At 55.5% G+C, this 22808-nt stretch overlaps 1 protein-coding gene across 1 annotated transcript in view; it reads right to left on the bottom strand.

The window, feature by feature from the left end:
- ENG (endoglin) overlaps positions 1 to 14328 on the bottom strand; it is a 29644-nt gene extending 15316 nt beyond the window's left edge. The window contains exons 1-2 of the mRNA XM_061199875.1: positions 13893 to 14328; positions 5742 to 5884 (exon numbers count right to left, since the gene is read on the bottom strand). Coding sequence (XP_061055858.1) covers positions 5742 to 5884; positions 13893 to 13959 — 210 coding nt within the window. The 5' untranslated portion in view covers positions 13960 to 14328. The remainder of the gene's footprint in view (positions 1 to 5741; positions 5885 to 13892) is intronic.
- Positions 14329 to 22808: the final 8480 nt, after the last annotated feature.

Below are 22808 nucleotides of genomic sequence, written 5' to 3'. Positions count from 1 at the left end.
CAGCAAGCGAGCCATGTGGAAACTCGGCTGGCTGGGCTCCCTGGGGTCTCTGAGCCCCTGGGCCGAGCCGAAGGCCAGCTGGTTACCAGAAAAACCCAGTCAGGGTTTCCACAGCAAACATTTCCATCCCATGGCCCTGACTCATCAGCGTGGCCACTCACACGCCGACTTCCCTCTTCCCTCCCAGCCTGGAGCCCAAAGGCAAAGAAAGGGGCCTGCCTTGCCCCTCACCCCAAGCTCCCAGTCTTCCCAGTGTCATCCTGGGAATTCTGGGAGCCCAGCCGAGGCGGGCAGGCCAGCCAAGCCCTCTCCCCCAGCTCTGCAACCTGGGCCAGCCTGGGCCTGCCCCGGCCCCCTCCCTGAGCCAGTGGGCGGGAGACCATGTTTCTATTTTTGTGCCCATGTCCCACAGATGCCATTGTTGGCCCAGCAGTCAGTGGCGGGAAAGGGAGATTTCGGTGAGGAGGTCCTGAGTGCTAGTAGCCACTTATAGAAAGTCGCTTCCAGCAATTCTTCTAAGAGTGGAGCCTCGGGGCTGCCTGCAGCCCCCCCACTCCGAGGGCCAGACTGGAGCCGGCCAGATTGGAGCCAGCCGTCCTCTGTCCACCCCAGAAGACTCAGACGGCACACGCAGGCAGGGTAACGGGTGAAGGGGGTCAAAGCCAGGCTGACCTGAATTCAAACCCGGGCTCAGTCATTTGCTTGTGACCCTGGGCAGTTACTTCCTCTCTCTGGGCCTCGGCTTCCTGATCTGGAAAATGGGCTGAACAATATACCCACTTCATAGACTTGTGAGGATTCAGTGAGATTCTGCCTGCAAAGCGGGTTGTCCAGTGCCCAGCTAAACACATGGTAGTATTGATAGATTGGCTTTCACTGCCGCTGGTTCCGTCCCTGCCTGCTCATACAGAGGAGTGCCATGGTTTGGGGGCTGAGGAGGTTGGCGTTAGAGCTGGGCAGCAGTTAGCTGGAATTGGGACCTACTTCAGCCACGCCACCCTGCAGCTTCCCCTCTCTGGGCCTCAGTCTCCCCATCTGTGCAGGGAGGAGCTGGGCTCAGTGATCCTCTAGTATTGTGTGGCCCCTACATTCCATCCGGCCTCCTGGGGCTCCCAGTGTTTGGCACCTGGGAGTCATGGTCTCCAGCCAGGTGGCTACAGAGTGGACTTCCAGAACACCCAGGAGAGACATACTACTCTCCCCAGCTGAGGGTCCCTGGTCAGCCCATGTTCTCCCCACATCCCCAGTTCATTTGTCTGAGAGACCACCACTGGGCCCAGCCTGGGGCTTCTATGCTGTCAGAGGGGGACAGGAAAGAAGACACAACCCTGTCATCAGGGAGCTTGGCAGAGAACAAGAGTAACACCCCCAAACAGTCAGTGACACCACTAACCTCTTGGGGATGGACAATCAGCAAATGCTTATACACACGTATATTTCCCCTTCCTTCCGTTATTCACCCACCGATCCATCCATCCATCCATCCATCCATCCATCCAATACCTGGACTGACCCTGAGCTGAACACTGGGGATACAGCACTGAGAGAGCAGACGTAATCCCTGTCCAGTCTGTCTGACCCCCAGCCCATGCCCCTCCACCAAGCTTGCCCCTAATATCGGCAAGGCCTGGGACAAGAACATATATGACAGCCCCTGGCCCCAGCCCACCTTGCTTCTCTTCACATGCACACATGTGGAAAACCAGCCTGGATGCCCAAGCTCTGCCATGCTCACTCTTCCCAGCCCCCTGTGCCCCCCATTGCTGAGTCCATCACTCAGTACCAGGGCTGCTGACGCCCACCTCTGCCTCCCCCAGGAGTGGCTCCAGGGCAGGGGCCAGGTCTGCTTTCTCTCTGCACCATCAATGTCCACCCTTAGTCACCTCACCCAGCCTTCATGTCTAAGGGAGCTGACGCCAGCCATGCAGTGCCCCTTCTAGAGGAAAGGACAAGAAAGAGCCCCATCCAACCCTGGGAGGAGGCCCAGCGCATTTGGGCAGGGAATTCTGGAGTCCTGGGTTCCCAGGGTAGGGACTAGGGGAGGGATGCAGGTCCCTTCGGCAGATTCCCCACCCGGGGCAGGGGAGATGCAACTGGAAAAGGGCCAGAGAGGGGCTGCAAATTGTGGGTCCCAGGCAGGGGCCCCTTGCCCAGGTCTGAGGGTGGCACTGCCTTCCACAGCCCTTCACAGCCTCCCAGGATGGTCTGGGGGAACCCGTGGCCCCCCTGCCCTCCCTCTGCCCGAGCAGCCTTGTCTGCCCCTCTCCCCAGGAAAGAGTCGGTGCCAGAGCCCCGTGAGTTCGTGTGCTTGGGGGTGGGCAAGGCATCGTCAGTTCCCTGAGTTTGCCCAGAAGTGGGGTGAATCAGCGGCTGTCTCAGCTCTGGCTGCCTGGGGTTTGTTAGGAGGACAGCAGATCAGTGTATTCGGCCTGACGGGAACTGCTGAGACACCAGGCCGGTTTCCTGTCTCCGCAGGTCAGGATGTGACCCTGGGCCCCCTCCCGGAATCCAGGCTCCAGCCTGCCCTTCGGGGACCCAGCAAGATAGAGCCCCTGCCCAGCGGCCCCCTCGTCTGTCTGCAAACCCTCCCAACACACACACACCCCCCCGAACCTCTCTTCCCCGAGGCTCTTGGCTGCCACAACTCATCTGCCGCCCACCCACAGGAAATCTGAGGCTTCAGAGGCCACGCGGGGATGCAGGGGAAAGCTGTTTCTCTGTGCCAGGGTTTGAAGGCGGCAGCCATAGGTTGGGAGGGATTGGGCCGGTTGCTGAGACAGTCGCCACCCACGCCACCGCTGCCCGCTCGTGTTTCTTGCCTCTAGGCCTTTGCTCGCACAGTGCCTTCTGCCTGGAATGCCCGTGACTCCCCTCTGGGTCTGGCTAGACACTGGGAGCCGTTTCCCTAATGCCTCCTTCCCTCCACACTCAGTGCTCATCCCCCCGGGGCCCGCAGGCCCCTGCATCCCCTTCCCCAGCTGCCGAGTCCATCACTTGGTGCCAGGGATGCCCATGCCCACCTCTGCCTCCCCTGCGAGTGGCTCAAGGGCAAGGACCAGATCTGCTTTCTCTCTGCACCATCAATACCCAACACAGGCTGGGCACAGAGCAGGCACCTGGCGAGGACTGGCTGAGGGAGACTGTTGGGCTGTAGAACCCCTTCTTGGGGGCCGCCTGGGGAGGAAGATGTCTCCCAGGGGAGCCACGGGTCTTTCGCTGTCACGGTAGTAGATCTGGTGGGATCATGGGCTCGACCCTTGGGGCAAGAAGGCCAGGAGCACCCAGCTCCGTCAGGCTAGACCTCAGCTGCCCCCTTTGCAAATGGAGTCACAGCCCCTGTTTCAGCCGCCTCGTAGCAACAACCTATGAGGATCAAGTTAGTTGACTGACGTGAAGATGTGCTGCACACTGTAGCGTGCTCAGCCGAATGACGGTATTGACAGGGGAGACACGGAGCCCACAGAGGAGACGTTATAATAACAACAGGCACAGCTACTGTACATCGAGAGTGGCTCTGGGCAGGCCCGAGCTCGGTATTTTGCCTGTGCTACCCCACTGGATTCTCACAGCCCCCTGTGAGCTAGGTATGATTATCATCTCCATGTTTCCCAGGGAAAACCAAGGCTTGGAGAGGTGGCCCAAGGTCGTGCCCCTGTAAGTGGTGGGGGGAAAGTTTCAATTCGAAGACTGTCTGGCTCCAGAGCCCATGCTCTTAACCCTGGCCTCAAGGTCACATGGCAGTGCATTCATTCATTCATTCATTCATTCATTCATACATTCAACAGTCGTTGGTATACTCCAGGCCCTGGACCAGTTTCTGCCACTCCGTGATTCTTTGGTGAGTCCCTTGGCCCAAGAAGTGTGTGTCTATTGGAGCGTGGGGAGAAGGAGTCCCTTCTGCATGCCAGGCACAATACGAGGTGCTGGCCAGTGACGGATCCAGGACTGGAGCCCCCATCTCCTGAACCCCAGCTCTCTCCATCACCCCCTCAAACAAACAGGCCCAGCGGTCCTGGAGCCTGCAGCATGACTCCTTGAGTTAAAAGCCAGACACTCCGTGGACTGAGTTCTCTGGAAGAGGCAGAGTGTGACAGGGAGATTCTGTGGTCATGAGCTCTAGGATGACATATTACAGCAGCACCCTGTCATGACCCTAAAAACCCTCCAATGACAGTCACTGCCCACAGGATAAAGACCGTACCCCTTACTACGGCGACGGGGGCTTGTCCATCTCCCCAGCCCTGCCCCTAGGTGAACTGTAAGCTCACGACGCAGTGAATCACACGCTGGCCTCAACTGAGTCCCACTTTCCTGCCTGTGCGTTCACTCTATCCTCTGCTCTTCCCCACGGCCTCCTTCATTCCGTGAACTCTGGCCGTTCTTAGTGTTCCTGCTTCTTCCACGAAGCCCGGCCTAATCCCATAGCAGCTGGCCTACCCCTGCCCTGTGCTCCCCGAGAAAGCACCAATCATCTGGGTCCTGGCTGTCTGTCTACATATCTGTGTCCAATAGACCTGGGTGCTTGGCCAGGAGCCTTCTCTGACACTGGCCCACTGTTGAGTGATTGGGGCTGGGGGCGTCCCAGTGCCACCCAGGCGAGGCACAGAGACCTGAACATCCGAACACACATAATGAACTTACAGAGGGCAATCTCACTTTACATATCATTACCAAACTTGAAAAAAATTACAATGGCTATGGAAACCACACAACGTGTGTTTGGCGCTATCTTCGGCTTGGGGATTATCGAGACCCACAGTCCTGGTGGCAGGCAGGGTGGTGGGGAGCAGGCCCCCCCGATATTGGTGGTCTTGGCACTGTCTTATCACTGCACAAATGCAGGGCAACCTAACAGTTTCGGGGGCCACAAGTTCATCCCGAGCTGACACCACTAAATCGCTATAAGGACCTGAGGCCGCATTGGCCAGGTGTGGTTGCCAGCCCGGGCAGGCCAGGCGCCGGCTGAACACTGAGATCCACTGGAGACCCAGGTGACGGCCTAGCTTGGAGCGTTGGGGATCTAGTGAACTCTGGCCTCGGGCATGTCGCTTCACCTCTCTCAGCCTGCCACAGGTCTCTCCTCCGAAAAGTGGGGAAACAGACCCTGACAGATGGGCCCTCAGGAGGTTTAACACACGAAAGGTGCTTAGCTCTGTTCCTGGTACTTAGCAGGCCTAGCACAGTACCTAGCACATAGTAAGTGCTCAATAAATGTGTTATTATTATCAAGAGGGACTTAGACAAACTCATGGTGGACCTTCTTGGTGGGGAGAGAATGGTCTCCGAGGTGACATTACTGGCTTCCAGTCTCTGGGGGGCTGCCTGGCCGGGTCACAGATGTTCGATGAGTGACATTCCAGGGAGGGAGATTTGCGCTCACCTGAGGGAAGCACTGTCTCAAGGTCAAAGCTGCCTAGAGCAGAGCCGTGTCACTGAGAAACAGTGAGCTCCCCATCACGGAGGTACATGAATGACAGCTCGCCCGGCTCTTCTCCACTCCACTGCCGGCCAAACACAGCCCTTTCCACCAGGGTCTTGTGCGGGCATCCAGAAGATTGCCCCAGAAATGCCACCCCTTACAGGCCCTGTGAGATGAGATGCCGATGTCACACTCCTGGCAGGGGCCCTGGTGAGGACTCAGTCCACTGTCCTAGGGACAGCCACAAGGAAAGGTTCCCCTCATCTCATCAGCCCTGGGCCATCTGCTGGGTCCCCACCTGACCCTGCCATCAGGCACTCACCTTTAGGAACTCCAAGAAGAGGATGTGGACTTCCAGGGTAGCATTGGGGCTCTGAGCCACGCAGCCCTCAGAAACCTGGCTTGTGATGTATGTCACCTGTGGGTCCACAGGCTGTAGGTCGCAGTAGACTGTTTCTGCAAGACCTGTTGGGAAAGCACAGCCAGAGAGTGGGCCAGTTAAGAGCAACGTGGTGACAATTGCTCCCACTTTCCAAATGCCTACTGGGTGCTTGGCACTGGTGAAGGGCTTTATTGCATCTTCAGAGCTACCCTGCAAGGTGGATATCATTATACCCATTCCACAGATGAAGAAACTGAACCTCAGAAATGCAAAGTCTCTTGCCTGAGGTCACAGTGCTAGTAGGTGTAGGGTTGACAGATAAAATGCAAGACACCCAGTTAAATCTGAATAAATTAAAAAATGAATAATTTTTAAAGAATAAGTATATCCCAAACTTTGCGTGGGATATACTTATACTAAAAAATTTTTCACGGTTTATCCGAAATTAAAATTTAAACTGGGCATCCTAAATTTTCATTTGCTACATCTGGCAACCCTAAATGTGTGGCAGGATCCACCTGTGCACACATCCAAGCCTCTGGGCTGGTCCACTCCAAAGGATCAGGAGACAAAAATTCCCCTCTTATGCCTCAAGGCGGCCGGGAGGAACGGGCCAAGGAGGGTTGAGAGTCTCCTGGCCCCGATGGACAGAGTGAGCCCAGGTTCAGAGGGCAGCTGCCGGAGTAGGCTGCAGAGCCTGCTGCCCGGAAGCGCAGGTCCTGAGGGAAGGGAATGGAATTTCACCCTGACCCAGCAGAGGAGGAAGAGGAAATGAGGCCCCTACACCTCGTCCTGAGGAATGTGCCGGGGAAGGGGGGGCTCCGGAGGAGGGAAGGAGGACAGAGAAGGGGAGACTGTTTGGAAGTTTGTGTCTCCATCTTGTCGCGCTCACTTCCTGTTTTCTTGGAGATCAAAGATGGGCGCGGAGGGCCTGGCCGCACGTCCAGCCGACGCCAGCTCAGAGGAGGGGGGAGGGAGGCTTCTTCTGAATCCCGGGCCATTGGGCTGTCTTTGGCCTAACCCGGCCTCCTTCCACCGCCTCGTTGGCTCAGGACCCCCAGGGGTCAGAGAAGGACGGCAGACGGCCACCCCGGCCATAGCCACACCACCCGCCGGCAACACCTTGGGAAGGATAAGTCCGGGACAAGGACATTCGGCTTATAAGTCCTCACCCTGGCCCCGTGTGCCAGGGACGCCAGAGTGCCTGCATTATAGGGCATTTTCATTAAAAGCAAGGTCCCCGGAGCCAGGCCGACCTGGGTTTGAATCTCAGGCCCAACACTTACTAACTGATGCTGCTTTGGCGAACTATTTCACTTTGGGCTTTGGTTTCCTCGTCAGTAAAAGGACAGTAAGAATAGAACCCACACGACCCACAGAGGTGAGATAGGGTGTATGGCAGTTCTTTTTATCACAATTCTTTGATTGGCTTCGGCCGCGGGAGAAGAATTGACTGTCCTGGGGGGTGGTGATGTGGTGGGAAAGGGTGGCCTGCAGGTGAGGGGCCTCCGTGAGGGAGGTCACTGATGTCTCAGGCTCAGGTAGACTCAGGGCTGGCGCCATCTGCTGCTGATTCCCCCCACCCCCTTGGGACCCACCAAGCCCCTCACGCTCTCCCTGTCCCTGATAGTGAAGACAGACTTCTTGGCTGTTACTTAGTCCTCCTGTACAGATGGGGAGACCGAGGCCCGGAGACACGCGATGTGCCAGATTCACAGCACATGCGGCTGACAGGGCCGGGCTCGGACCTACCTCTCCCCACTCGACCCAGGGTCTGGCTTGCAGATTAGTGCAGCGCTTTCCTCCTTCCCTTCGGACTTTCCCTGCCCCCTCCCCAGACTTCCAGGAACCCCAGTTCCTCCCGGATTGCTGGGGCCGCCTGGGGCCACCTCCTCCATGCCGTCAGCGCGGTCAGCCAGCGGGAGAGGCCACAGGCCTAGCCATTATGTAATGATCAGATAACAGGCCAGGCTGGGAGATCAGATAAGAGGTCCATTTATTTTGGGGCCTTTTCGAGCCCTGGCCGCCCCCACTCCGCAGACGAGAATGGGGAGACAGGAGGGAGTGTGACGCCCAGCGCCTGTCTCCCGGAGCCAGAGGCGGGCCCAGACAGAGCTGAAAACAATCCTCTGGCACCAAGGGAAACTCTGGGGCTCCTGGGACCTGGGTTGGAGGAGGCGCCGCTGGGGCCCTGGGTGACCGGGTGAGTGAGAGACCTACCAACTGGGGAGCCACCTCTCCACCTCTGTCGCCTTCCTATCCTCCCCCACCCACAAGCACAGAGCCACCTTGGGGGCTTTCCAAATGGCCACCCCCAGCACCTTGGGTGGCCGAGAGGATGATGGTCAAGCAAAGCCAGCTCTGGAGCTGGATGGTCAAGCAAAGCCAGCTCTGGAGCTGAATGGTCTGAGTGAAATCCCAGCTCTGCCTCTTAAAAAAACTGGTCACCTTGGGGCTTTCCTGGTGGCTCAGTGGTTAAGAATCCGCCTGCCAATGCAGGGGACACGGGTTCGAGCCCTGGTCCCGGAAGATCCCACAGGCTGCGGAGCAACTAAGCCCGTGCACCACAGCTGCTAAGCCTGCACTCTAGAGCCCGCGAGCCACAACTACTGAAGCCCACGCGCCTAGAGCCCGTGCTCCACAACAAGAGAAACCACCACAATGAGAAGCCCTTGCACCACAACGAAGAGTAGCCCCCGCTCCCCGCAACTAGGAAAAAGCCCGCGCGTGGCAACGAAGACCCAACGCAGCCAAAAATAAATAAATAATTAAAAAAAAAAAAAAAAAAAAAGCTGGTCACGTTGAGCAAAAGCCTAACTTCTCTGAGCCTCAGTTTCCCCATTTGCAAAACAGCTTCCATCATGCTAACTGGGCTCCAGGTACTGTTTTGTGGCTTTATGTGGGTTCATTCATTTGATGCTCATAGCAGCCCTACAAGGTAGGTGCAGTTATTATAACCACTTGACACAAGGGGGAACTGAAGATTAGGGAGATGCAAGAATTTGCCTGAGGGCACGCAGCTGTTAAGTGACAGGGCCCCTATTGGAACCCAGACAATCCAGCTTTAGCGCCCAGCACCCACTTTGCAGGCTATGTATCAGCTGCATGAGGTAACCCATGTACAGAGCCTGGTACCCAGTAAGTGTTCTGGACACAGTAGCTGTGATTATTTCATGAAACCAGGGCCAATCCTCTTTGACAAGGATCTTTTCTGCTTTTCCTCTTCTTCAGTTACCCAGCCACCCTTTGCTCCTTCCAGGGGCCAATCGTGGCCTCAGAGATTTCCCTGTGTCCAGCCCAACCACTGCCCCTGGGCCTGGCCACCAGTGAGGCCTCAACACTCCTTTCCCTAGTCTGTCTCCGGCTGCCCGATGTCTGCGGGCTAAGGCCATACTCCACAACCTGGAGTGGAGTTAAAAAGTGCAGGGATCTGATAGATCTGAAGGTTCAGATCCTGATTCTGCTACTTGCCAGCTTCCTTTCCATGCCTCAGTGCTATTATCTGTAAAATGGGGATGGTGATATCAAAATACCTTCCTCAACGAATTGGTGAGAATATTGGTAAATTGACACATGCACAGGGCCAAGCAGGGTCCTGATGTGTGAGGAGCTGGCAACTGCCATCACGGTTATTTATGTCCAGCAGTGGGGAGAAGTGAACTTTTCCTTCAAACACACCTTGTTCCTTGCCCTTGCCATGCCCTTTCCCAGACAATAGTCTTCCTTTATTTGACCACTTCTCTTCAATTCCTATTCATCCTTTAAAACCCTGTTGTGAAAATCTTCTCATCAGAACCCATCCAGGGACTTCCCTGGTGGTCCAGCGGTTAAGACTTCGCCTTCCAATGCAGGTGGTGCGCATTCGATCCCTGGTCGGGGAGCTAAGATCCCACAGGCCTCGTGGCCAAAAAACCAAAACGTAAAACAGAAGCAATATTGTAACAAATTCAATAAAGACTTTAAAAATGGTCCACATCAAAAAAATCTTAAAAAAAAAAAGAACCCATCCAGTTGTGCTCTAGGTGGGAGGGCCGCTGCAGGTGTAGGAAAGAAACCTAATGCGTGGGGTGAGAGGAGTTGGCAACAGAGAGAGCCTCATCGTCTTCCCTAAGGCACTGCGGTGTATGGTTAGGTCCAGGGCCTGAGCCCCAGCTGCTCATTTCTGAGCCGTGTTACTCAGGCAAATTCCTCCACCTGTCAGTGCCCCAGTCTCCTCAGCTTTAAAATGGGGGTAACAGGAGTGTCAGCTTCATTGGGCTGTTGTGAAGGTTAAGTCTGATGGTACAAAAACAAGCCTAGAGCAGTGTCTGGCATTCACCCCTACCCCGTCACAGGTATTGAAGTCAGCTCAGCCTTGGATGAGGGTCCTGTTCAGCCTCCAGGGCTGAGGCCCCAAAGCTGGAGCTAGAAGGGGGAGGTTGCTCCGGAGCCAGGGCAATCAGCGCTCCATGCCTTCCACACCCACCCAGGCCACCAAAGATGCAGAGAAAAGAACCTGGGTTGAAGAAAAGAAGCCTGGACCTGTCACTTGTCCCGAGGCTTGATTTCTTCATCTGTAACCTGGGTATAGAGACAAAGGGCTGCCTGATGCGCTGGGGACACAGAAGAGGTGGTCCCTCCCTCTTGCCCAGATCCCTCGTCAGGTCCTCAAGCAAATAAATAGACCAGGCCTGTCCTCAGAGGGCCCATCACTGACCCATCTGTGCGCATGAGAGAGACATCAATTCTTTCCCTCCCTCTGGGTCTTAGTGTCACCATCTGTCTGGCTGAAGTGAGAACCTTAATGGTCATGCCCCCACCGTCCCCAGGGACCCACTGTCTCCTGGTTCACACGGCTCCTGCTTCAACCTCCCTTTCCTCCGGACAAATGGGAAGCTGACCCAATGCAGGCTCTAAGAGATGGATATTTGTGGTCTGTGTCCTGCACCCCTAGCAGGACATGTCCTGCCCCCCTCTCCAGGGAGTCCCAGACCCTCACACATGTGGCCAGCAGTACAGGGGACTCCAAGTCTCACCTCTACCCCATCCTCCAGCGAACGCTCATCCACACTTAGGAGACACTCTTTGATCCCAGCCACCCAATATGGGCCACGATCCCCTGCACCTCCACTTCTGGGACTCTATCCAAGTGAAATACTCCAAAATACAGGAAAAGATGCATGTACCAAAAACGTGCATGGAAGTGGTATTTATAACTGGCCCCAAAGGGGAAACCACCGAAGTATTCAACAATAAAGAATTCATTAGGCAAACGATGAGATGGCACGTTTGAGGGAGAGACTATTCTAGAACCACAATGGGATGGTTATGGAGTCCACATGACAACACAGAAAACTTCTGGGACATAAGAAGGGTACACAAGATTTCCAAATTTGATCCACCTGCATTAAAATTACCTTAAAAAGCTAGACAAAAACTAGTAAGCAATCCACCAGCATGCTAACAGTACCCGTACTAATAAAGGAGCCGGGGAGGTCATTTTTTCCCCTCTTTTCTGTTTCCTTTGAGGAGTGGACTAAAGCGAATATATGGCTAAATTGCTTTTTAAAAATCTCTACATATTTGTTCTTAAAAAAATTCATGTAACTCAACTATACTTCAATCAAAAAAAAAAAATTCCAACATGACAAAAATGTGTGTCTTAGAAAATGAAAATCCTCTAGAGGAACCCAGTGCTAAAGAACAGTGACATGGGGATTTTCTTTGTGCATATTGTGTGTTATTACTATTTTATTCTTACAGAAATGGAGTCATTGATGTTTGGACACCTGACAATGTGTCCCAGACATATGTCCACAGCAACGTAGATCTGTAGCTAGCTTTTTCTTGGTAACGGCTGTGTAGGGTTCCACTGCATAGTCATCCACTTCATAGGGCCCAGGCTGGCAGACACTGGGTGGTTTCCAGTTGTGCGGTTTTTGTTACAGGTACCTACGGACCACACATCTTTACAGAGTTGGTCAAGTAACTCCACGGGGTTGACTTCTGAAGGTAAGTCTGTTACACAAGTTATGGTTTTGGAAGATTCTGCCAAGCTGTGTTCCCAGAAGGCTGGCCTCGTTTGGGACATGTTTTCATCCCATTTTGACCCCTTCCAGCTTGAACGAGGATGCCTGGGTCACTAGCACTCCCACCCCCTCCCCTGGCGTGGAGATCTGGCTTCCACACCCTGGTCCTGGTCCCCATCTGCCCTCCATGGGCCTCAGTTTCCCAGACTGAAGATGAGCTGGGCTGGATGCTTTGGCATGCCCTTGAGCCCTATGATCACTGGGTGCTAGTACCTGCTCACAGAAGCAGATTGATACATTTTCAGGAGTTTTTCCAGTTGGCTCTTAAACACAGCCATTATTAAAAATTAAATTTTATAAGCTTACAATTAAATAAATTACACATATTTAAAAGTTAATAAATATCAAAACTCATTACTCCCTAATTATTTTATTCCCTTTTGTATTATCTGTGCTCTTGAGGTTATCTACGTCTGTAATATCTGTGTGGTGGAAATAGTAGATAAAGGTTTATTACTGTGCACCCGCCCCAACTCTGAGTCTGCTGAGTTGATAGCTTGAAATCAGCCCTGTGGGAACATTTACACCGTGGATATTGACAAACGTTACCCCACCCCACCCCCCATTCGGCTGTTCATTATTCGCCAGCACACCAGTGCCTTCGATCCTATAAAACCAGGCCCTAAAGAGCTTCGAGGATCTTTCTCTGATGACCTAGAGGAAGAGAGTGTTATCAAGCTAGAATGTGGAGGGAGGTGGGAGAAAGGCAGGGTGGCCTGGGGGCCTATCGTGGAGCTCAGGTAGGGCTTCTGTCTGAGCTGTGTGAACTTAGCGGGTCACAGCCTCTATTTCCCCTCCTGTAAAATGGGGCAATAAAGGCCGCAGTCTTGCAGGGTGACTAGGAGCTGTATCAAGAGGGGTCGCCGTATCACCCGTGGTCAGGAGCAAGCGCTCAAGGGAGGCCCAGGCCTGGGGCAAATCCCTGCTGGGTCACTTAATGTCTGAGACTCATTCCTGTCTATCAGTGAGGCAGTGGTAAGAGCTTTAGAGATCAAGGGTTAGGGACTTTTAAATGCTGCGGGTTAGGGTAGGGTGGGGAGGGGGTGGCTGCTGTTCCCATGCTCACCCCCTACCCCCGATCCTTTAAGGAGGTCCTGGATGTGCCGGAGGTGAAGGGGTGTCCACAGGGCTGTCCTGGGGCTTTAGGCGGATGAGGGGCAGGGCGCAGCGAGGCCCACAGTGAGTGGGACGAGGGGCTGGGAGTCCCTGGCTCCTCACTGCCCCTCATCTGCTCATTTCAGAAGACAGCAGAGGCCAAGACCACCTGGAGAAGCCCCCAGGCTGAGGAGCCTCCGCAGAACACCTAGTCTGGGCCTGTGCCCACATCTTGTACTCTTTTTGAGGAGTAGAGAATTGGGTAGAAGCAGAGAGAGCGCTGCGTCCGAAGGGTTACGGGAGCCATTCACAGATCCCGGGGTAGGTGAGGGTAGAGGAATTTAAAACTAATCCTAAAACAACAACAACACAGAAACAACCAGCCTGCCTCTCTCTACAAGCATTGCCTCACCACCGACTTTCCCAACAGCCCCGAGGGGAGTTCTCCTACCATCCCCACTCGGCTCAGAGGCCGAGATCACACTGCGAGGAAATAATGACATGAGATTTGAACCCAGAGCCCACGATCTGACTGTGAGGCCGCACACCCTCCCATCCCACACATTCCTCAGATGAGAAACTTAAGGCCCAGAGAGGGCAGGAGAGTCTCCAGGGGCTGCACAGCACTCTGGGACCTGGGCTTCTTGGGGAGAAAGTGGACGTAGCTGGGAGGGCAGAAGCCAGAGTAGCCAGAGTTAAGGTAAATAACTCATCCCTGTTTGCCTGAGACTTTTAGGGCTGAAAGATCTTCGTCCTGCCAAACCGGGATGGTTGGTCACCCCGTGGCATCTGTCTTGGGCTGTCCAAACATCCCAGGACAGCTCCACTGGACGTGAGCTCGGGACACACGGAGGAGGCCCGGAACACTTGGAGCCTGGTCTGTGCCCTGGGGGCCGAGTCTCCCCACCCCGGGTCCCTGGACACCTACTTGTGGGACCGAGGCTGCAGACAGCCAGCAGCAGGGCGACGGCCTGGGGGAACGTGCCGCGGTCCATGCTGTCCACCCGGGGATCTGTGCGCTGGGCCTTAGCCGGTGTCCAGGGGCAGGGCTGCAGGCGGGCGCCGGGGCCGGCGTGGGCTCTCGCGGGGACCCAAGGGGAGCAGGCAGCTGGAGCGACGGCGTCCCTGCTCCAGCCTTCTGAGGTGGCGGCCGAGGGGTCAGGAGAAGTGGGCACGGGGGCGCGGGGCCAGGCCGGGGGTCGTTGACCAAGGGCTGAGCGGGCAGGGGCTGCGGGGCTCCTGTGGACGGCGGCGGCAGTCAGGGCCTGTGGATGCGGATGGAGGCTGGAGTCTGAGCGTCAGCAGTGCGGAGCTCCCGGCTCATCTAGCCTGGCTCGGGGAGGCAGGAAATGCGCTTCCTTAGACAAGGGGCCGGGCCAGGCGGCCTGCCAGGCGGGGAGAGGAAGTGCCACGGGCTTTGTCGCTGGGTGGGGGGCCCTGGGGCGTGTGGGAGGCAGTGGGGTGGGAGGACCCAGGCTCCAGGCTCGTCTCCCCACACACCCCACCCTCCCATCCCACCCTCTCCAGCGCTGGCTGGTGGGGTGCATCTGGCAGCCCCCAGGGGGCAGATGAAAAGAATCACCCCAACAGCCCACCAAGGGGAACTTTCAGGGGCCAGGCCTGGCCAAGGTGCTTCATGTGGAACTCGGCTCCATGTACTCACTGTTCCCATTTTGCAGATGAGAAGACAGAAGCCTGCTGAGATGAGATTATTGGCCCAGGAAGATGGTGGAGCTGGAATTTGAACAGGTCTCATCGGGCACCAAAGGTGGCTTACATAAGTGTGACACCCGGCTGGCGTTCCCTTGTTTTGTAAACAGGGAACCTGAGGCCCAGGATAAGGGAGGAACACTCCAAAAGTGGCACAGCATGGCAGCTGGGGCTGAGGTCTCAGGGCCCAGAGAGGACAGGGGACAGGCAGAGGGCCACTTTCTGTCTGTCCCCTCCATGGTTGGAAAATCCTTCAGGGACAAATGACAGCCCTAAATGAAAGCATGTGTGTGTGGGGAGGGGTGGGACACACTTTAATGGCTTTTTTTTTTTTTTTTTTGTCTGTGTTGGGTCTTTATTGTGGTGCGTGGGCTTCTCATTGCGGTGGCTTCTCCTGTTGTGGAGCACGGGCTCTAGGAGCGCGGCTTCAGTAGTTGTGGTACACAGGCTCAGTAGTTGTGGCTCACGGGCTCTAGAGCGCAGGCTCAGTAGTTGTGGTGCACGGGCTTAGTTGCTCCACGGCATGTGGGATCTTCCCGGACCAGGGCTTGAACCCGTGTCCCCTGCATTGGCAGGCGGATTCTTAAACACCGCGCCACCAGGGAAGTCCCTTTAATGGCGTTTCTGACGTTCAGGACCCTGCCGTGCTTGCTCTGAGCTGTGAGATCTTGAGCCAGTGCCCTCCACCCTCAGTCATCCTGTTTGTAAAGTGGGCACGATGATGCCTTCCTCACCAGGCTGTTGTGAGGTTTCCATGGGTCGGGGCACTGCAGCGCAGAGCCCTGGGCCTGGCACTCAGGAAGCGCTCACCCATCAGTGCTCCCTGAGCCTGGGAGACAATCCCAGAACTGTCCCTTGTTCGTTTTGCAAACAGTAAGAGTCAACTACATGCTTACCATGGTGCTGGTCACGAGTAGCACTTTAGGGTCAGGCCCAAGGAAGCTCAGAGGAGGAAGCTTGAGCTGCCTGGAGGAGGTGGCATTTAGGCCTGGCCTGTGGAGGTCTGGGCAAGTTGGGGGTGAGGAGAGAAAAAGGGGTGAGGAGGGCATGTTGGGCTGGGGACCAGCCTGAGCAAAGGCATAGAGGCAAGAAGTGGCCTGACCACCACGGGACAAGCAGGGGTGTGGTGGTGCCGGGAAGCCTGGGGGGGCACACTCTGGCCCTGCTCTGGGAGGGGCACCTTGAATGCCAGCGCTTTCTCCTGAAGGCCATGGGGAGTCACGAAGGGTTCTGCAGCAGAAGGAGATGGCAGAGCAGGCTTTGAGGAGACAAATTCTGGTGTGTGCTGGCGGGACCCACAGTGGGGATGGAGCCCGGGCTTTTTCTCTTTATACTGTCCTGGTCACAGATGGAGAAATTGAAGCCCAGGGAAGGAGGAGAAGGTGGGAGCCCTGGCTGCCTCTGAAGGGAGCAGAGGGCAGAGCCGGAGTGTGTGTGTGTCTGCAGGAGCTGACCCCCGGGTGAAGGGCGGGTGTGGCTCCTTGGGTGGGGAACGGGGTTGGGGGAGGGGGGGAAGGTTCGCTTGCCCAGCCCTGAGGCTGGCTGCGTGGCCAATTCCCGGCCAGGCCTGAGTGTGGGCTCACAGGAGACCCATCTCGGGCCAGCAGGCCAGGAAGGCCGTGACAGGGAGGACGGGGCCACCCCAAAGCGGCAGCCCGAGAGTGGCAGCTCCTCTGTCTTTTCCTGCAGCCACGGAGATGGGGAGGTGGGCGCCACGAGGCAAAAGGTGGCTTCAGTGGGGGAAGGTTGGGTGAGGTTTCCCAGGCCCCCCTACCAGCGTCTGTGCCCCAGGGACAGTTAGTTAATCCGGTTCCCTGGGGCTGAACTCTCCCTCTGCCCCGCCCTAGGCGTTCACCTTATCAGCTCTGAATCCTCACAGCCACCCCTAAGTCACACCATTGACAGAGGAGGAGCCCAAGGCCTCCTGAGGTTTGGGAGACCCCCAGCTGGAGACCCCAGGACTGCCTGGCTCCAAGCTCAGCTCCTTCCCCGCTGCTCCCATCTGAGCTGAATCTGGAGAGGACAGATGTCACTGGGTGAGGGGGATTGTGGTCCAGAATGGGCGTTGGGGCATCTGAGGCCGTAACATGGACCCCATAGGAGGCCCTTCTCAAACCTCCCTCCCTCCCACCCTCAGGCTGCACAATCCAACCCCTCCCACATTGTAAACAAGACCCACCGGGTTTCTCTTGAAAGCAGGAGAGGCTGCAGGTGGACACAGGAAGAACTTGCAGCAAACTTCCAGGGAAAGAAAAATCTATAGGCAGCACAGGAGGGCCTGGAGCCCTGACCCCAGAGACCTGGTGGAGGAAGGAAGAGATTGGGACCCCCTGGGGTGGAGAGGAGGTCACCCGGAAGCTCCCACAGCACCGTGGGCCTCCCCCACCCCCGCTTGTGTGAGTCATGCTATGTAGGTCTCTCCACTCGGCTGGAAGCCCCTCAAGGGCAGGGGCTTTTGATGCCTCTGCACCACTGTGTCCCCAGCACAGAGCCAGGACTCTTTGGCCCTTGAAATCATGAAGTGCCCTGGAAGGTAAGGCAGGGGCTGGGGCCATGGAGGCATAGGGAAACTGAGGCACAGAGAGGTAAGCCTCGCTCCTGTTCCCCAGTGGAAGAGGCCAGTCCGGGACTGGGCTGCCTCTCTCCAGGAAGCTGCACGGTCACACTGTCTCACGGGCGGGGACAGACCTTGAGTTAGCGGTCTCCTGTTTGCCCCCCGGATGCACGCTCCGTCCCAATGGACACATCTACCTCCTCTTAGCCCTGCACAGTTCAGAGAGAGGAAGGAGGCGGAGGATTTGTTCCTCTGGTGCCTTCCCTGCAGGGTCACTGCAAATTGGTGGCTTCCCTGCACTGAAGGCCACAGCCCTGACCTGGCCCTCTCCACAAAGCCCTTCAGGACAAGGATGGTCATGGCCCACGGCCGCTGCCAGCCCCGGGCTCTGCACTGTCCCCTGTGGTTCCCTTCCACCCTGCCCACACCTGTGTCAACAGACCCTTCATTAAACTCTTCTCAAATTATCCCACTGGAGCGTGCCATCTGTTTCCTGCTGGGGCTCTGACTGATACAGACATTTTCGGGTGCGCCTGCCTATCCACACGCCAAAGAGACGTGGCCAATAGCCAGACGTCTGTGCCTGGGCCCCACCGTGGGCAGGTACACGAACTCCACTCCTTCCTCCCCCTGGCTGGCCGGGAACGCCAGGGCTGCAGGAAGGGATGGAGCACGTGTACCCTGGCCACTGGCCACTGGAGGAATTTTAGGCGGCCCCCAGGGATCCCCCCACCAGGCGGCAGTCCGTCTCCAGCACCGGCCTGGAGCCAGGGGCTGTCGAAAAGAGCAGGGCCAGACCCACATGGGCAAGGGAAAAAGTGGGTACAGGGGAAAGAGGGCACTGGCCTGGGAGTCAGGGTATCCAGGCTCTGTCCTTGTGGCTTCAGGCAAGACTTTAACATATTCTGGGTCTCAGTTTCTTCCTCTGCGCAGTGGGAGGCCAGCCTGCTGGCCTGGGGGAGCTCAAAGCCCAGGAGAACAATCAGAATCACTGCACCACTCACACACTTGCCCTGTGCCAAGTGCCACCTCACAGCCACTTTAACGGGCTGAGACCGTCATGTCCCCATTTTACAATGGAGGAACCTGAGGCTCAGGTGTGCCGGACAACAGGGCTGAGGAGAAGCAGAGGACAATTCAAATCTGGGCCTGTCTTTCCTCCCTTGGCTTCCAGAACATTCCGTCCTGGTTTTCCTCCCACCTCCCTGGTCGCCTTATCTGTCTCTTCACTGGTTCCTCCCCATCCTCCCATGCTTGGACCCTGGGTCTCTTCCCTTCTCTGTTTACCCTCACTCCCAAGTCAGGTTTTCTCAAATCTTTGTGACCATGACATCATGTCCCAGCACAAACCCTGGGATTCAGGCTCAAATAATTAAAGCAAACATTTTGTGAACCTATATATAGGTATATATACCCTTATGAGGTACATCCACCCTGTTCCATTTTCTTTCAAATACTGATCACTAGCCACCCTATTGATTTCATTGCCCACCCATGGGTCTTGGCCATAGAATATAATGCCCTAGATGCTCGCTACTCAAAGTGTAGTCTTTTTTTTTTTTTTTCTTTTTTTGGCCACGCCATGTGGCATGCAGGATCTTAGTTCCCTGACCAGGGATCGAACCCGCGCCCCCTGCAATGGAAGTGCAGAGTCTTAACCACTGGACACCTAGGAGTCTTAGTATCTCCTGGGAGCTTCTCTCAGGCCCTGCCCCAGACCTGCTGAATCAGAACCTGCCTTTCATCAGTATCCTTAGGGCATTCACGTGCACATTAAAGTTTGAGAAGGACTGTTCTGGGTGCCCTTATCCAGACAAATAGCTTTATGTATTTATTTGTTTGTTTTAAATAAATTTATTTATTTATTTATTTTTGGCTGTGTTGGGTCTTGCTGCGCGCAGACTTTCTCTAGTTGCGGCGAGCGGGGGCTACTCTTCATTGCGGTGCGCGGGCTTCTTATTGCGGTGGCTTCTCTTGTTGCAGAGAACAGGCTCTAGGCGTGCAGCCTTCAGTAGCTGTGGCATGCAGGCTCAGTAGTTGTGGCTCGCGGGCTCTAGAGTGCAGGCTCAGTAGTTGTGGCGCATGGGTTTGTTGCTCCGCAGCATGTGGGACCTTCCCGGAGCAGGGCTCGAACCCGTGTCCCCTGCATAGGCAGGCGGATTCTTAACCACTTCGCCACTTAACCACTTCGCCACTGGGCTTCTGGGGAAGCCCAGACAAATAGCTTTAAATACCATCCATATACTGGTGGCTCCCAGCTTTGTGTCTCTAGCCAGAACTCTCCCCTAGGCTCCAGGCTCTTAATAAGCAACTCAGACTTCACACATCCAAAACTGGGCTCTATTCGTCCTCTGCCAACTGTTCCTGCCTCAGTCTCCCCATCTCAGACCATGACAGCTCCCTCCTCTCATTGCTCAAGACTTAAGGGTGACCTTGACTCTTTCTGTTATGCCCCTCATCCAACCTATAAGTAAATCCTGTTGTCTCCTCCCCCCAAATTCCCATTGTTTGTGGGGTTCCCACCACCCTACAGCTGCCGCTCTGGTCACCACCAGCACCTCTGGGAATATAGCAGTCACCACCTCAGTGGGCTTTCTTGCTTCCACCTTTGCTCCCAGCCCATTCTGTACACCGTAAAGGGAATCTGTTAAAACCAAGTCAAGTTCCATCCCTCCGCTGCTCAGTACCCTCTGCAGGCAACCATGTCACTCAGTGTAAAAGGCAGAGCCCCTTAAATGGCCCTGGAGGTTCCCCACCCCTGTCCCCTCTTCGACCTCTGCTCTTCCCCAACTCGCTCAATCCACTGCAGCTGGCCTCCTTGCTGTTCCTTGAACGTACCAAGCACATGCCCACCTCAGGGCCTTTGCACTTGCTGTTCCCGCTCCCTGAAACACTGTCCCCCTAGATAACCACAGGTCTTGCTCCTCATCCTTTAAGTTGCAGATCAAATGTCGCACGGGCAGTGAGGGCTTCCCATAGCATTGTAAATAGCCCTCTCCCCACGCCAGCAATTGGACCTCGGGTGCATGTCCCCATCTGACATACTATATATTGTTTATTCTGTCTGTCTCCCTCTTTACAACAGAAGTTCCATGAGGGCAAGGGCCTTGCTTTGTTTGCTGCTGAATCCCCATCACTTAGCATAGTGCCTGGTCCACGACAGGCGTTCAGTAAGTGCTCATGCAATGAACGAATGGACTTAACCACTGGGCTACACAGCCTGGAGTCTCATAGGTTGTGATTCTGAGTCTCCAGGGTGTGGGTGTTGGGGGCATTCTGAGCCCAGGGACAGGGTCTCTGAAGAGGACAAATGACTCCCCAAGGGTACAGGGAGGTGACCAGGGTCAGTGGTCCCGTCAGACTCTATTCTAGAAGAGGGAAATCCCTCAAAGTCTCCCTCTCTTTCCCCGAGGAAAGGTCCTGGTACCTGCCGCCTCCCGGGTGATGTTGACCTTCTTGACAAAACCCGACGATGCCCAAGGTCTAGAGAACCCGTGAAGACGACCTAGGAGGCAGAAGGATTCCACTGGGCCAGGATTCTAGAACCTCTGAGTTGTAGGGACTCTGAGTTTATAGGAAGGGAAACTGAGGCCCAAGAAGGGGAGAGACTGTCCAGCACCCCATGAACCACAGTGGGCAACAGAAGCAGGAGACCCTGCACCAGAACCCCAGGATGGGGGCAGAAGCAGGAGAGGCAGGCAAGGGTCTAGTCCTGTGCCCCTGCCTCGCTGTGTGACCTGGGGCAAGCCACACAACCTCTCTGGGTCTGCTTGCCAGAGAGGAAGCCCTGTGCTCGCCTGCTGCGCATGTCCAGTAGGGCTCTGCACCCCCCTCCAAAGCCCCCCCACTGTGGAGCCGCCAGGCCTTCCTGTTTACTCGAGGCCCCTCTCGCGGCTGGGAGGCGACAGCCTTGGCCTCCTCTGCTCCCCGCTTCCGCTTCCTTCCTCTCCCACTTCAGCGCCTCCGGCCAGGCCCTCAGGAGCCCCGAGGCCAAGACTTAGGGGCTCAGTAAACGGGAGGCATCTGAGGACACCTCCCTACCTGGGATCCCACCCTGTCTGAGACCCTGAAGCTCCAGAGGCACTGTACCAGTCCTCTGAATGGTTAGAATGTTCCAACATCTTGGGACAAGCCTGGAGTGTCCCCAGAGACCTCAAGAGTGTGACAGCTTCTGCTGTCTCAGATCCAATGCCATGCCGCCCTCTCAGCCCACCACTAGGGGCTGAGCACACGCTGACCCTAGAGATGCCCCCTCCTCCCACGCCCTCCCTGGGCTCCCGCCTCCACAGAGCAGCTTCTCTCTGAGCTCCTCAAAGTGTGGGCCTCGGACCAGCAGCTGGGGCCTCCTTCCCAAACCAGACTTGCTGAATCAGAATCAGCTTTTTAATAAGACCCCAGGGAGATGCGTGTGCAGGTTAAAGCTGGAAGTGCTGCAGATCTGACGATCCTGCCCGTTTTAAAAACCCTTTCTGAGCCTCACCTATTAGGTATTCCTGCCCCAAAGGCTTCACTCGCATTTACGAAGCCTCTACAACTAACTTCCAGTTTACAATAAATTCAGGGGACGGGGGAGCTAGTTAAACACCACCACGAAGAAGCAACAGACAAATCTGGAAGGAAGAATTTTCTGCAGGACAGCTGATCCCGTCACAGGCCAATGTCAAAGAGTAGGAAGGGCATTCTAGGTTAAAAGAGGTTTAATGGACATCACAACCAAATGCAGCATGTGGTCCTGGATAGCATCCTGGTTTGACCAAAGATACATTTTGGGGACAATTGGGGAAAATTGCATGTGGTCTGATTATTACCTATCACAATGTTACTGTTAACTTAGTGTTCTTGGACCTCTGAGTTGTGGTTATGTAGGAAGGTGTCCTTATTTATTGGAAAGTCATGCTGAAGTCAGACTTCAGTGGTGAAATTTTCTCATATCTGTAATTTACTTTAAAATAGCTTGGTGAAAGTAAAACAATGAAGTATGGAAAAATGTTACCAATTACTAAATCTTGGTGATGGGTATATGGGTGTTCATTATATTATTTCCTCCAACTTTCACTTTGTTTGAAATTTTTCATTAAGAAACAAAGCTCTTTCTGAGCTTCCCATTGCTCTTAAGGGAAAGACTTGATACTTGAGTCAGCATTCAAGGCCCTGAGAGCCCGGCTGCCCATCACCCACCAGGCTTGGCTCTTGCTACTGCCCTGCCTCTAACCTGCACTCCTGTCCCTCTAAGGCCTCAGCCCTCCCCACAACTGGTCCTCTCCACCTTTGAGGCTCCGCAGAGCTGTTCCCTCTGCCCTTCCATGCCCTCTGTCTCATGGTGAAGCAAACTCTTCTGTACCCTCAAGGCCCCACTCCAGAGTTCCAGTTCAAGGAAACTCCCGCTACCAGGGGCCCCTCTGAGCTCTGTGCACTGAGCTGCCCAGAGCTGGTCTGGGCTGAGTAGGTGGGATGGAATTTTGTGAATACGGCTGCCCTCATTCTGGGAGCCACAGCACAGCAGGCTGGGGGCTCGCGACCCCATCTTTTGCCAGCATAGCCGTTGCTCCGGAAACGTGAACTAAGGAAACCCTCAAAGGG

Source organism: Eubalaena glacialis, chromosome 9 (genome assembly GCF_028564815.1).
Source record: "Eubalaena glacialis isolate mEubGla1 chromosome 9, mEubGla1.1.hap2.+ XY, whole genome shotgun sequence".
In the NCBI taxonomy this organism is placed as follows: domain Eukaryota; kingdom Metazoa; phylum Chordata; class Mammalia; order Artiodactyla; family Balaenidae; genus Eubalaena; species Eubalaena glacialis.
The sequence above is the reverse complement of the archived record's forward strand: the minus strand, read 5'-3'. Positions and strand labels throughout refer to the sequence as shown.